General features: G+C 39.4%; 1 protein-coding gene across 1 annotated transcript in view; it reads left to right on the top strand.

The window, feature by feature from the left end:
* l(2)k09022 (HEAT repeat containing 1 homolog l(2)k09022) overlaps window positions 1–15,625 on the top strand; it is a 447,482-nt gene that overhangs the window by 195,447 nt on the left and 236,410 nt on the right. The window contains exon 19 of the mRNA XM_090374601.1: window positions 12,591–12,759. Within this exon, the coding sequence (XP_090230727.1) occupies window positions 12,591–12,759 (169 nt within the window). The remainder of the gene's footprint in view (window positions 1–12,590; window positions 12,760–15,625) is intronic.

The raw sequence follows: 15,625 nt of genomic DNA, 5'->3' as shown, positions 1-15,625 counted from the left end.
AGGTAATTGATGAACCATAGTATTTATGTTATCTGGTACATTTATTACTTGTCCAGTGATCCCATATTGTTCATGTTCATAACGTAAACGACGAATTTGCATAAAGGAATTTGCAACATCCAGTGGAGGCAAATCAGTAGGATATGTTAGATATATAAATCTATTTGATGTGGCCATAGTTAGTATCGTCCCTCTTTTAATGAAGTATGACATGTATTACACGTTGTGAAAGTACTCACTTCTTGTAAAGAAAATTCATTTTGAAGTAATTCATATCATGGTTTCATGGAAATGGTTTCAAATCTGATTGAAAATATAAACGATCACAAACATTATAACTAAATCCAAATGGATTTTTGTACACTCGATTTTCATACTCACTGTCAGTTCGTGTAGACACTGTAGGGATGTAATCAAGAATCTCATTATTAGCCATTTCTAATTTTGCTTTTTTTCGTGCACAATATTCCTTCATTCATTCTGCTGGAGTTTTAGATTCCTGATAAGTATCAGGTAAAGTAGAATTCTGCGGTTGAATTTCATTGTGATTTGGAATAGTTTGAATTTCTAATTTCCTTTTCTTCCATTCACGATATTCCTTCATTATTTCAGCTTGAGTTTTTTTTGGGTGCAGTTTGAGAAGTCCCAGGCGTAACGAAACACTCTTGGTGAATTTCATCTGGATTCCCATTTCTGTCCAATTTCCTTTTCTTTCTTTCACGATATTCCGTCATCTTTTGAGCTTGAGTTTTCATGTGGGCAGTTTCAATTTCATTTGGATACGCATTTCTCTTCAACTTCCCTTTCTTTCTTTCACAATATTCCTTTGAACGTTGGGCTGTAGATTTTGGCACAGTCACTCGCGTATTAATCATTATGCTGTTATAATGTATAACATAGCACATCGTGGCTCAATTGTACTTGTTGTGTCACTGCAACTTGTTGCATCACTGCAGTTGCATACATTTGAATTTTCTTGGGTGCATGCGTTGTACTTGTTGCGTCACTGCACGCAACAAGTACAATGAATGCACATTGGGTTTCATGATGATTTTATTTAACAATTTCTAGGTAACGCAACACTTTTTTCCAAATGACGCTGGTAAAGACATTTTTAACCTCAAAACTAACCTTCGCTGACTGGAGCTGCAAAATCTTGTCCAACACATGGACTACACATATTATTATTATTATTATTATTTCGTATGGCAAAAAATGAGGATACATTTGTAACAATGTCAAAAAATAAATAAATAAATTACAATAAGCCTAAAAACAATATTTACAGAAAAAAATTATAAGTAACATTTGATGAATTAAAATGTAATGTCCAGTTTATTCAGCCACTTAATAGCATCATCAGTAACACTATGTAGATCTTGGATGGAGCCTTCAAATCTCCTCTTTGGGCACTCCGAGATGACATGCTGGATGGTCTGGGGCACGTTGTCACAGTCGCAGTATGGGTTTTCAGTTTTTCCCCACTTATGCAGCCAAAACTTGCATCTTCCGTGATTTGTTCGGATTCTGTTCAGGGATGTCCATTCCTTTCTTGGTAAGTTGAAACCTGGAACAGCTCTGCATGGATCACTGACTAAGCCCAGGTGGTCGGGATTTGAAGTAGTCCAGTCTTCGCGCCAGGTCTGGTCAGCATTAAAATGTGACTTGATAAGTTTCTCGCCTAGCGTCCATGAAGGGTTCCTAGACTTCAATCTCTCCGGCTTCTGGGGGTTGCAATCCTGATGTATGGGCAAGTGAGGATTTCTTTGACATTTCTGCCATTCTTTCAGCAAGGCTATTTCTCTTCTTATATGAGGGGGATTGATGTTAGATAACACTGGTAGCCATTTTAAAGGTGTCGATTTAATGGTGCCTGATATTGTCCTCATTGTGTCATTCAGTTGGATATCAACTTTTACAGAGTGTGCACTATTAAGCCATACGGGGCAACAATATTCTGCAACTGAGTAGACTAGGGCAAGGGCTGATGTTCGTAGCACCGTTGCGTTTGCTCCCCAGCCTGTTCCACTGAGTTTATGCAAGATGTTATTCCTAGTTTTTATCTTTGCTGCAATATTACAAAGGTGTTGTTTATACGTCAGTGTTCGGTCCATTATAATTCCCAGATATTTTGGGAAAGGGTTGTGTTTCAGTCGTTGACCTTTATATTCCACTTGTGGCATATAGTTAGCCCTATGATTATCCAGATGAAAACAGCTAACTTCGGTTTTATTTAAATTAGGTTTAAGTCGCCATGTGTGAAAATATTTATTCAGGTTATGAAGATCCTTTGTAAGTACAATTTCGGCTGCATTGAAGTCAGTAGACTGGGCAGTCAGGGCTATGTCATCTGCGTACATGAATTTCCTAGAAGCAGTTGTTGGAAGATCTGCAGTATAAATATTAAATAATAATGGGGCTAGAACTGATCCTTGTGGTAAACCATCATTTAATACATAGGGCTTGCTCACTCTTGACTACACATAGATTACACTCAATGTTAAATTTCAGCTGCCACCTCTCAGCCCATCTGCTCAAATTTTCTAGATCCTGTTGCAGTAGCATACTGTCGTTAGTGTCATTAACAACCCTGCCAACCTTCATATCGTCTGCAGACTTGGACATTAATTCTGATATACCTTCATTAGTATCATTGATAAATACAGAAAACAATAATGAGCTCAACATGGAGAGCAGTATCCATTGATTACTACTCTGTCTTTTCCCACTCATCCCTTTATCCACAGCAGCAACTTGCCTTTAATGCCATACTGCTCCAAGTTGTACAGTAGTCTTCCACGTGCAACAGTATCAAAAGCTTTCCTGAAATCCAATTATATGATATCAAAATTATTTTCTGCATCCAGTTCCTTTCTGACCTCATTGTAGTATCCAATAAAATAGATCAAACAGGACTTCCCCTTAACAAAAAAATGCTGTCTGAACTATAACTGCAGTCTTGTCTAAATGATCCTGTAGTGCTTCCTTAACCAGTGCTTCCATTAATTTCCCCAGAACAGAAGGAACTAACAAGTCTGTAATTACTTGTCACCCTTTGATCCCCCTTTGTGAATTGGGGTCACAAATTGGGCACATCTCCAGTCCATGGGGATCTTCCCCTGAGTCCAAGGAAGCTCTCATAATTATGGCTAAGGGTTTGCTTATTTCTTTTGCTGCCTCCTTTAATATAACTGGGTAGTTCCCATCCAACCCAGATGCCTTTCTTATGTTTAACTTCAACAATTTCTCCTCCACTCTGCTCTCAGTAATTACAAAATTGTTTAGCTCCCTGCCAGAGTTTGATAAGCTTCTGGCCTCCAATTTCCCACAGATTTCCTCATGTGTGAATGTAGATGCAAAAAAGCCATTCAGTTTGTCAGCTACCTCAGCAGGGTTCTCAACAGTCGAACCACTGATATCAAGTGGACCAATCTGATTCATCCCCTTCCTTTTAGAGTTTACATAAGTAAAAAACTCTTTGCTGTTTTTCTTTGCATCCTTTTCCAGAGATTTCTCGTAATCAGCCTTTACCTGCCTAACATCTTTTGTGACTTGATTACACACTAGCTTATATCTACCATAGGCCTCTCTCTCTCTCTCACCTGATGATTTATATGCATCCTTTGCATTTTTCTTCTCTGCCATGAGTCTCATTAGTTCATCTGACATCCATTTAGGCCTAAAACTTGAACAGTATTTCTTATTTAGTATGAAAAGCCAAGTAGCTTTCAAGATTAATTCCTTGAATGATTCCCGAATTTGCTGTTGGTCCCACTGTATAGAATTTAAAAGATGTCTGAGACCTTTATGAAAGCAAAAACTCCCTTTACCTTTACTCCTTACAGTAGTTACTTGATGGTGGTTATTGAGTAAATCCCATGTCAGCACACTCTGATCACTGCCATCTAGTGGTTCTTTTATCTGCATATTCTTAATGCTAATAATGAGATCAAGAGAATTACTCCCTCTGGTTGCCTCTCAAACATGCTGCTATAGAAAACAATCATCCAGTAAATCCAAAAAAGCCTTGCTAGTGTGCGAGTGACCAACCCAGAAGTTCCAGTCAGTATCTGGGAAGTTAAAATTCCCCATTATAAGACACTGATTTACTCACCAACTCTATTTCTCTGTAAAATTTTTCGTTGTACTCATCAGAGTTATTAGGCCTATAACACACTCCTGCTCTCCATTTTGCTTTCCCTGTGCTTATGTCACACCAAACTGACTCAACATTGCTCTGTCCACCCATGTTATCTGCTTTTGATATTTTGGCCAGCACTTCAAATTCATAAAATTTATTTACTGAACTCCTAGCATTGGCGTACACGCAAGTATACATGCACCTGTTCTTATTCCTAGCTACCCTAACACAACCAATGTATTTACTTGTTCCATGATGACTCCCAGCAGTCTCTGAAATCCCCAGCAACTTGTTTTCCTGGTTGCTACCCATTCCAATAGAAGCAGTGCAAGAATCACTTTCACCTCTGCCAGCGGCTGCTGTTAACCCATCAGTCTTTATATCCCCCAAATCTCGCTGTTTTCAGATCCACCCAACACAACCTTGATAGCAGCAGCAAATATTCTTGCACCCTTTCTATTTTAGTGTATCTCATCCCTGTAGAAGCAGTCTCTCCTGCTAACAAGCACAGACCACGCTGAGAAAAATTTTATCCATGCGCCTTGCACAATCTCTCCAGGGCCGAATTGATTGATAAGGCTCTCATTATATACTCCTTCCTATCGTGTCTGGGCAGAATTGCATACAGTTTCAAATTAATCCCTAACTCTTGGCTTTTTTTCAACATTGACCTGTACTTGTTAAGTAATTCTGCCATTCTCCTGCCCGTAATGTCATTAGTTGCAATGTGGACAACAATATCACCTTTTGTGCCCTTAAAATATGATATCTTTCATATGATATATGAGAAACTTCATTAATTTTTGCCCCTTGCAGATATACCCTGGTCGTATTCCACCTATCCTTTTTGCACAATATATTCTCCATTTTCCTAATGATAGAGTTACCTTCAACAACTAGTTCCTGTGAGACCAGCACATTCTGCCTTGGTGATTGCTGCTGTGTTGCCTGATGATCAAGAGCTCTGCTGTTGATGTGGGCAGCTGAGAACTTGATGGGTCCCCCAATTTAAGTCTTTCGAGGGCATCTGCCCTGTTCTTCAAACTCTCATAAAGGCCCATAACATCGCTGAGTTGGCACCTAACTTCTTGAAACTCCTTACAACACACACACACACACACACACACACACACACACACACACACACACACACACACACACACACACACACACACACAATTTCATCCCCCTTTGTAACATCATGTCCCATTCCTGATAGCTCCACACTTCACACAAGCAGTTCATTTCAAAATGCTGTGATTCGGCGGACAACTCCCCCCCCCCTAATTCTCACCTGAGCCAGAGCACTCTCATTATCTTGAGGCCTTTTGCTTTGCTGCTCTGGTCTGAGGCATGATTTCGATTCAGTTTCAGTACAATGAAAAAATATTATGCTAAACTTATATCTCGATCCAATTATGTTGCTATATACAGGGTGTCTCAAAAATATTGTTACCTACCTCCCATTTAGGGGAGGTAGGTAACATCTAAAGGAATGTGAATTGCATAGGAACCCATAACCGGAAACGTCACGGGAAAGTAGTAGCAGAGGCACAAGAAGCAGAAATGACACAAGACAGTAATCAGTGGCAAACATTTATTTGACATAATATTAACAATGGAGTACGAGATGGATGCATTTCATGATGTTACAACAGATGCTCGAAGGTTCCACCATGAGACTCAATGCATGCGTGACACCGACACAGCATGGATTGGCGGACATGATCAAACATACCTGGAGTTTCTTTGACAGTAGCAGCAGTGCAGACGAGTCTCGCCACGAGATCCATTTCCGTCTGCACAGGCGTTTCATACACGATAGATTTGAGGCTCCCCCCACAGAAAGAAATTAAGGCTCGATAAATCAGGTGAGTGTGGGGGCCAGGCAATGGGTCCACTACGGCCAATCCGTCGACGCCCAAAACGCCTGTTCAAATGGTCAAGAACACACCTTCCATAATGGGCAGGTGCCCCGCCATTTTGAAACCAAATGTTGTGTCTCACATTTACTGGAACATCGTCAAGTAACCCTGATAGAACTTGTTCAAGCAAGATCCGATATTTAGCGGATTTCATGCGGGATGGTAACAGGTATGGGCCGACTTAGCAGTCACCGACCATACCTGCCCACACATTTATTGCAAAGTGATGTTGTGCCGCATGGGTGTGCACACCATGTGGGTCCTCTGCTAATCCATACACTAGGTGCATGTCTGCCAGCTCACAGTTTGTATATCAGTTCATGCTCTTCGTGCGGCAACTACTGATTGAATGAGTAAACCAGAAATTTTCTCTCTCGCGAACTGATGAACAGCGCCATGTACCGTACCTGGTCTTGGCGCATTATAGCCTCAGTAGCTAATGCGCCAATAAAAAACAAAACCAAACCAAACCAAGCCATGTACCGACTTACAGTGACGTTTCTGGTTGTGGGTTCCTATGCAATTCACATTACTTTAGATGTTACGTACCTCCCCTAAACGTTTCTACCAATATTTTTGAGACACTCTGTATATATATTTCTGTATCGAGTTTTACACTCTACTGAGTGAACATTATATGAATTTTGTATCTCCTATCAAGATTAAGTTACATGTATTAAGTTAAAACATTAGCATTAGTAGAGGCATACGATGCAAGAAAGCAAGCTTATACAATATCAGCCAAATAAAACCCCCTCCCATTTCACCCCTCCATTTGTTCCAAAAGTCTGTTCAGCTCAGCTTGAAATTTATTTACGCTATCAACTTCCACAACAAAAGATGGAAGTCTGTTCCACGAATCAACCACCCACTGCTAAAGGCAAACATCTACTCTACACATCTATTCTACAGCTGTCTTTCCTCAATTTGAATCTATGCCTCCTCAGGTTCGTAATCTGAGCAAGAGGAAGAATCCCATTCAGCTTGCTCAACCCATTCAAGTCCTCAGTCACCTCGCAGGTGCCTACTCTCCAGGCGTTGCAATTTGCAGAACTTCAGCCTTTCTTAGTAAGAGAACCCCTTTATTCCCCTCACCAATCTTGTTGCCCTTTGTGCTTGTTCTACCAACTCTACATCTTTCCTGAAATGAGGCCTCCAGACCTGTACACAGTAGCCTAGGTGTGGCCTGATCATTGCCTTGTACAACGGGAAAATCACCTCCCTGTCCCTGCTGGCAAAATTCCTATATATCATTGACAAGACTCCATGACCTGGCCTGGCAGCCCATCTGCACTGCCCAGCAAAACTTCATATTTGACTGCACATTAACCCCCAGGTCTTTTTCACTTTCTATTTCCCTGAGTATAGTACTATACAGTTGGCATGTTCCGCTTAGGTTATTGTTACCCATATGCAGTACTTTGCATTTGTCAATGTTAAACTTCAGTTGCCACTTCTCAGCCCATTTGCCCAACTTATCTAGATCCAGTTGGAGTAGCACACTGTCTTTACTGTTGTTAACAACCTTGCCAGCCTTTGTATCATCTGCAAACTTGGACATTAATCCTGATATACCTTCATCAATATCATTGATGAATACACAAAACAACAATGGGCCCAGCACCGAACCCTGGAGAATTCCACGTTTGTCCACGAACAGCATGTGTCCATTGATTTCCACTCTCTGTCGTCTCCCACTCAACCATCCCTTTATCTATTGTAGCAACTTACCTTTAATGCTATCATCATCATCAGCCATTTTCAATCCACTGCAGGATGAAGGCCTCTCCAGCAACTTTCCATTCCTTCTATTTTGTGCAATTGCCACCCATTTACTACCCACAAACTCATCAATTTCATCTGTCCATCTTTCCGTTGTCTTCCAGGTTTTCTTCTAGCTCCTTTTGAGTACCATTCTGTTATTTTCTTAGTCCATCTGTCATCATGTCTCCGAGCTATGTGTCCTGCCCAAGAGCATTTTAGTTCTTTAGTTTTGATAAGAATGTCCTTTACTTGAGTTTGCTGTCTAATCCATGTGTTTCTCTTCTTATCTAGCAGTGTGATTTCCAATATAATTCATTCCATTCTTCATTGTGTCATTCTCAGCTTGTTTTCCATTCTTTTGGTGAGTGCCCAAGTTCCACTTCCATAAGTCATGGTTGGGAGTATATATTAGTTCATTATTTTACATTTCAGACAAATTGGGATATTGCTCCTCAGTATGTGACTATATTTCCTGAATGCTGTCCATCCAAAATTTATTCTTCTCTTGATTCCAGTCATTTATCATTATTACAGTCGATGACTTATCCCAGATAAGTATATGACTCCACCTTTTCAATTACTGCTCCTTCAATCATTATATAAGATTTTCCTCTTATTCTTTGGGATCATCGCTTATGACCACAATGTCATCTGAAAATCAAATCATAAATGGTTTAGGTACTTCCCATTCACATTGACTCCTTTCTGCGACCAGTCTAATCTGAAAGTTTCCTCAAGGGCAGGTGTAAACAACTTCGGAGATATTGTGTCTCCTTGTTGAACTCCCTTCTGAACTTTAAATTTCCCCTACTGTCTTTGTTCAGTCTAATAAAAGAGGTAGCGTTCTCCTATATTTTCTTCAAAATAATAATATATGGGGTATCTATGCCTTGTCTTTCCAGTGCCCGAAATATCGCCTTATGTGTATGGAGTCAAGTGCCTTTTCATAATCCACAAATGCCATGCATAATAGTGTTTTATATTCATTTGCTTTCTCCATTAGCTGTGATATTACATGAAGGTGATCCATAGTTGAGAATCCTGTCCTAAAGCCAGCTTGCTCTTTCGGTTGATTCTCATCAAGTATTCTTTCTAATCTGTTAGTAATGACCCTTGTGAACAATTTGTAGATGTGGGATAACAAGCTAATTGGTCTATAATTTCCAATTTCTGATTTATCTCCTTTCTTATGCAGCAAAACTATGATTGCATTATTCCACTGCTTAGGCGTCACACCTTTTCTAATGCACTTTGTGAAGAGCCTTGCCAGTTTTTGTGTCATGTCTCTTCCTCCCAATTTTAACTACTGTACAGTAACTTCATCTTCCCCCAGCCTTTCTGATTCTTCATTTTCTTTAATGCATGTTCTACCTCATCAGGAAAGCTATGTCGTATGTGTTACTAATTTGCGATCCACCTTCCCCACTGCTGGCATCATTCCCTCGCTCCTTGTAAAATTCTCTATAGTAGTCTTCTGCTATTTGAATTATGCCTTCTCTGCTACTTATAAGTACACCATTACTATTTTTCAGTTTAGTATCATTTGTCTTTCTGTATTACTCATGTCTGCTGATTTAAGTCCTTTGTTTTCCCTTAATGCTTGTTCTACTTTTCTTGTGTTAAATCTTCTTATGTCCTCTCTGAGTCTCTTTCTAATAGCTTTGCATAACTCAGTATACTCAATTTTCTCCCTGTCAGTGTTTTTCTTGCTCTTCATTTGTCGTCTTTGGTTCATCATGACAAGTGTTTCTTGACTAATTTTTTCTTTTTTGAATTTCTTTTTACATATAGGTTTCTCTTGGGCTTTATCACTTTCAGAAAGTGGTAATATTCCTCATCGATACCTTGATATTGAGCATCTGGAGAAGCTCAAACTTGTTCTTAAGTTCCAGTACATACTGCTTTTCTCCTCTTCTGTTATCTCAAAGACCTTTGTATTATTTACTCAAGTTAATTTTTTCCTTTCTTTTCCTGCATCTATATCAAGTGTGCATCTTACCATTCTTTGATCACTTCCAACATTTACCTTGTTCAGGATGGTAACATCATTCACGATATATCTTCTGTTAGTGAGGGTGAAACTTGATTTCATTAGTTGTTAATCCATTTAGGCTCTTCATGTCCACCTTCTGTTCACCCTTTTCTTGAAAAAAGTGTTCATTACTGACAATCCTCGAGATTCTGCGAATTCCATGTCTTTCATTTCTTTTACCAATTCCAAAATTTCCTATAGTTCCACTTTCTGCACTGTTTTGTCTCTTTCCAACCTTAGCATTGAAGTCCCCCCCATAATGATAGTGTAGTGGGTTTTCTGCTTGTCTGGCCCCTCCGTAGCCAGGTGGGCAGGAGCAGCAGTGCATAGCACACGCTTCTTGATTAGACTGGGGTTCGAGCCCGTGACCACCAAATACAGAGGATGCAGAAAGGTCGGGGAATGACCACCGCATATCCCCAGAGCAATATGGCCTTAGTTGCTAATGCTCCTAAAAAAAACCAAATAACAACAACAATAATTCTGCTCGTCTAGAAGACTCAATTTCTGTGTACGTTTCTTCAACCTCTTCATCATCATGATTCGATGTTGGTGCATAAATCATTATAACCTTTAGCTTGTACCTCTTAGAAATCCTGAGTAGTAGTCTTGACACCCTTGGTGATGTACTTTTGAATTTCAAAATGTTTTTTTTTTTTTTACATCTTTATGGACCAGAAAGTAAATACCACCTTCGCTCCTTTCACTCTTTCCATTGGTGTACAGCTGATTTCTACTTGATAAACTTATAAGTGATTTATTTCTTCTTCTTGTTTCAGCCAAACCGATGATATTCCAATTCACATTTTCTAATTCCTTTTCCATCTCTAATATCCTGTCTTCACCTATAAGCGATCTTACATTGTAACAGGCCAAGTTCAGTTTCCTTGCATGGCAGCCTGATCGTACCCAGAGATTCTTAGCACCGTCTGCTTCCACTGATCCTCTCGCTGTCATAAGAGGGGGCGTGAAAGCCACTGGGGACTGAGTGCCATTTGTTTCATTATGCTGTCATGTGCTGGAGGGTTTGATCTTTTTCTCTTCACGCTGACCCGACATCTTGAAGGGAACCACTCTACATGTTCGTTGCCACCTAAGTGACATAACAAGGCTTACCATTGAGAAGGTGTGCATGAGTGGATTTTTTGGAGGCAGGCCAACTGGACTTCTCCTAAATATTCTGAAATAGAAAGATATTTGATCCGTCAGTGTTTTAGACTGAGTGTCTGATAACACGCAGAATGCCTGCTCCCCTCTAAGCTCCTTACCCTTAATGCCCTACCTCTCCAATTTGTACAGCAGTCTTCCATGTGCAACAGTATCAAAAGCTTTCCTGAAATCTAAGTATATGATATCAAAATTATTTTTGACATTCTGTTCCTTTGTGGCCACATCATAGTATCCAATCAAATGGTCAGACAAGACTTCCCTTTAACAAACCTATGCTGTGTCTTAACTATTACTGTAGTCTTGTCTAGATGATTCTGCAGTGCTTCTTTAACCAGTGACTCCATTATTTTTCCTTGAACAGAAGTTAAACTAACAAGTCTATAGTTACTTGTGTCACCTTTTGAACCCCCTTTGTGAGTTGGTGATACATTTGCACACCTCCAGTCCATGGGGACCTCCCTTGAATCCAAGGAAGCTCTCATAATTATGGCTAAGGGTTTGCTTACTTCCTTTGCTGCCTCCTTTGGCCCCTCCGTAGCCAAGTGGGTAGGAGCAACAGTTTGTAGAACATGCTTCTGAATTAGACCGGGGCTCAAGCCCGTGACCACCAAATACGGAAGGATGCGAAAAGGTCAGGGACTGACCACCGCATATCCCCGGAGCAATATGGCCTTAGTTGCTAATGCTCCTAAAATCCAAATAACAACAACTGCCTCCTTTAATATAACTGGATAGATCCTGTCCACCTGCCTTCCTTATGTTTAACTTCAACAATTTCTCCTCCACTCTGCTCTCATTTATTACAAAATGTTTTCTTTTAAATGTCACTGGAACACAAATTTTATGAATTGGCAGTGCATCATTTTCAAATTTGAAATTCTTTTTTAGAAAAAGTTTCCTGTGCCTCTTAATACCATTGAACCTAAAGAAATAGATGAAACAATAAAAGGTTTCAATATCATTTCTGTAAATGTGAAAATCTACCCGAAGCAATTATGAAAGATGAAGTAATTGATGTAGAATGGTTGGAGGACTGACAGATGCAGAAGAAAGCTCAAAATTATCTCAAGTCATGCTTAGTGTGAGAGAATATTAAGCCAGCTGAAACTTTGGGAATGCCCTTGACAGCCAAGTTTATACAGCAGGGCCACTGTTGTAAATAAAACTTTGACAACATTTCCAAAGAGGGCAAAGTCTGCAAGAGTACTTTCTTTGAAGTAGCCATAAATAAACAGTTCTGTGGCTGTATGTTAATATCAGTATGTACGTTGTCAGTGGAATTTAATTACAAATACCAAGTCTTTGTTTTTTTTTTAAAAGTCATTATTTTCTCCTTTTTAAAATTACCAGATCTCCAGCTTTTTAAAAATCAAAAATTTGGCAGTAATGTAAGAGTACTTTTTGATGATAGTAACCAAAGTTTTATTTGTTTTTCTGTTACTTAGATTATGAGCAAACTAAATGTTTGCACACAAAGCAAGGATTTAATTACAATTTTATTTATTTATTTTGTTTATTTTATTATTATCATATTTTATTTATTTATTATTTTTTTTAGTTCTTTCATCACTGTTAATTGCTATGATATCGACATATCCTTTGATTCGAAAAAGTGCAGTTATGTTGCTTCAGTCAATTTTGGAGCAAAGCAGTACATATAAAGATATCTACAAGCAGTTTGTTCAGCATATCTGCTCACATGTTGAGGAGATAACAACTGATGAAGGGTAAGGTTTAATTTTAATTGAAGTTTAAATTTAATGTTATAAAATATTTATTGACTACTCATCAATTGTTTGAAATTTATCATAAACAGAATTGATCAGTGATAGTGTTTATAATTTTCCTTTAGAATTGATGAAGTGTTAAATCCCTCAGCCACAATGTTATTTTCAGTTATTATCACTATTCCCTTAGATTTGGAGATTTGTTTTCTCCAAATACACTGCTTGACAAAATTAATAGAACATGTAGAAAACGTGATGTAACTTGTGCAGCTTGCAATGAAGCAGGACAAAATTTGGTATGGCAGTGTACCATAGAATAACGATGAAATGAGGAGACAGCGAAAAACTTTGGACAGGTATAAGGGACAATTATAGGAATTGTATAAAATTACCAAATAAGTCACATTACAGAAGTTGATACAAGATACTCGAAAATATGGTCACACAACATCAGCGTGGCGTATAATCCCCTCCATTGGCTAAATAGGCTTGACAGCAGTGAACCAAGGTTCTTAGTAACAGATCCATTCATCCATCAGTGCAGAAATCTTAGCTCACCAAATGACCAAGGAGTTGACTGTCAGCTTGCAATGCGATGCCCAAGGGTGTTCCACACCTGTTCAATCAGATTTAAGTCTGGTGATTGTGCTGGCCACGGCAGTTGTTGCCTGACGTAGCCGAGTGGTCAGGAGCGAGAGTGCATAGCACGCATTCTTTGAGTGGACCGGGGTTCAAGCCTGTGACTACTAAATACGATAAATATTTGTATTGACGATTTATTGTAAACTCTACTGACTTGGTTGTCGTGCCGGAGTATAAACAGAAAATTTATTTATTTATTTATTTATTTATATATCTTCAGTTTCAAGATATTCTTCCATCACTTCAGCTCTACGTGCTGTGGTAGCCCCATGCATGAAAAAAAAATCTAGGCCAACTGAACCCCTAAAAATTCACATTTAGGGTTCAAGGATCTGTTCTTGGTACCTCTGTTAAGTTATGGTACTCCTATCAAAAACATTAGGAGGGGTGCAGCCAGTAATCATTATTCCACCCCACACGGGAACACTGCCTCCACCCTTAGTGTCCATTTCTTTGATGTTGGAGGGATGGTACTGCATTCCTCATTGTCTCCAGATGAAATAACATCTAGAATCTGTTTTTAGAATAAAACGAGACTGATCAGAGAACAGAGCTATACACCATTTGTCAGTGCTCCAAGTCACATCTTCATTGCGCTAGTTTTAACAAGCTCTGTGGTGGTTTGGGGTTAATGGGATGCAAACCACTGGCTTCCTTGCATAGAGTCCACTTGAATTGAGCCTTCTTAACAGAATCTGGTTGGAATTTTTTCGACTGGTGGCCACAGAAACCTCAAGATACAATTGATGACAGGACATCGTAGGGTTCTCTCTTGCTGTTAAAGCCAGATAGAGGTCTGTTCTGGTTGATATAGCCCTCGGGCAACCTTGGCCAGCTCTTCATCTAATGGTTTCTGTCTCCTGAAACTGCTTTCATAGTTCCAAGACGACACTGCATGAAGCATTAAACCAGCGTGCCACCCTCTGTATGCATCTGCCCATCTTCAAGTTGTCCAATGGCTTGCCATCTCAAAGAATCATCTAAATGAAGATAGTTTGCCATCCTGGGTACTGGAGATGCAGCTATCCCACTGAGCAAACCCCCCAAATGGGAATGAAGTGATGTGGTCACAGGCTTTCTTTTTATAAGCATGAATAATCTGTGTAATGTAAAGCTCTGTAAGGTGGTAGATTGATTTTGATTGAATACTTGGAATTTGAATGTCGGGACACCTATTATACCAAATATTTGCCTTTGGCGACACTCTTCACAAAATATTTTGCTCTATTAATTTTGTCGAGCAGTGTATATTGGACTTCTATTCTAGAATAGAAAAAAAAATTAAATCTTCAATTTTAGACTGAAATGTTAAGAAGAAATTCATAGTTCCTCATATAGATGCTATTTCTTCCATTTTTACAATAGCATATGCCACCATACCATTAATATCCTGACCTCTGCATATCTACAAATAACCTTCATTTACAGGAAACCAATAATGTGTGATGAAACTTTTAGCCTTTAAGTCAGTTTCCAGCTTGTAAGTGTTCGTATTGTCTGCTGTTCGGCCTTCAAAGCAGCAACCAGTTCAGCTCTTTTTTTTGAGCATTGTCACCTCACATGTATACAGTGATCCAGTATATTCCAAAAGTTCTTTATAGGATTAAGGTCTGGGCTCTGGGCTGGCCAGTCTAACATTTCAATGCTTATATCTTCAAACCAATCTGTTACAATGTGAGAAGTTTGGCATGGAGTGGTCTTGCTGATACAAGTATGGCCGTGCTCTCATAACATAGGTAACACATTATTGTCTAGGACATCTAGATAGATATTTGCATTCGTGGCTTTGTCCAAAACAACCAGTAGTCACTGCCCAAGCCACGAAAAACAGCCAGACCATCATGCTGCCTTCACCAGTCTTAATTGTTAGAACAATATAGTCCAGCAGGTAGCTTTCTCTGGACATCCACCATATCTAGTCACAACCATCAGATTGGTAGACCATGTATACTCTGACTTTTCACTAGAAAGCACAGTTTTTCCATTGGTCTCCAATCTAAGAATGGTGGGCCTTACACCAAGCTAGATGGCATCTGGCATTAGTCAGGTAATTAGTGGGTTGTGGATAGCTACATGACTACTGTGCATTGTACTGGTGCTGACACGTGCTCCAGTCATCTCACTGAAAGCTTGGATGTGCTGGAACATCAACCTGAGTTTTGAGCAGATGATTCTTTGCAGGGCACTCCTGTTGCATTCCATCAGCTTTAGAGGTTCAGGTCAT

This window comes from Mastigoproctus giganteus, chromosome 5 (genome assembly GCF_048544385.1).
Source record: "Mastigoproctus giganteus isolate SK-2022 chromosome 5, ASM4854438v1, whole genome shotgun sequence".
Classification (NCBI taxonomy): domain Eukaryota; kingdom Metazoa; phylum Arthropoda; class Arachnida; order Uropygi; family Thelyphonidae; genus Mastigoproctus; species Mastigoproctus giganteus.
This window is presented reverse-complemented; position numbering and strand designations above follow the sequence as displayed.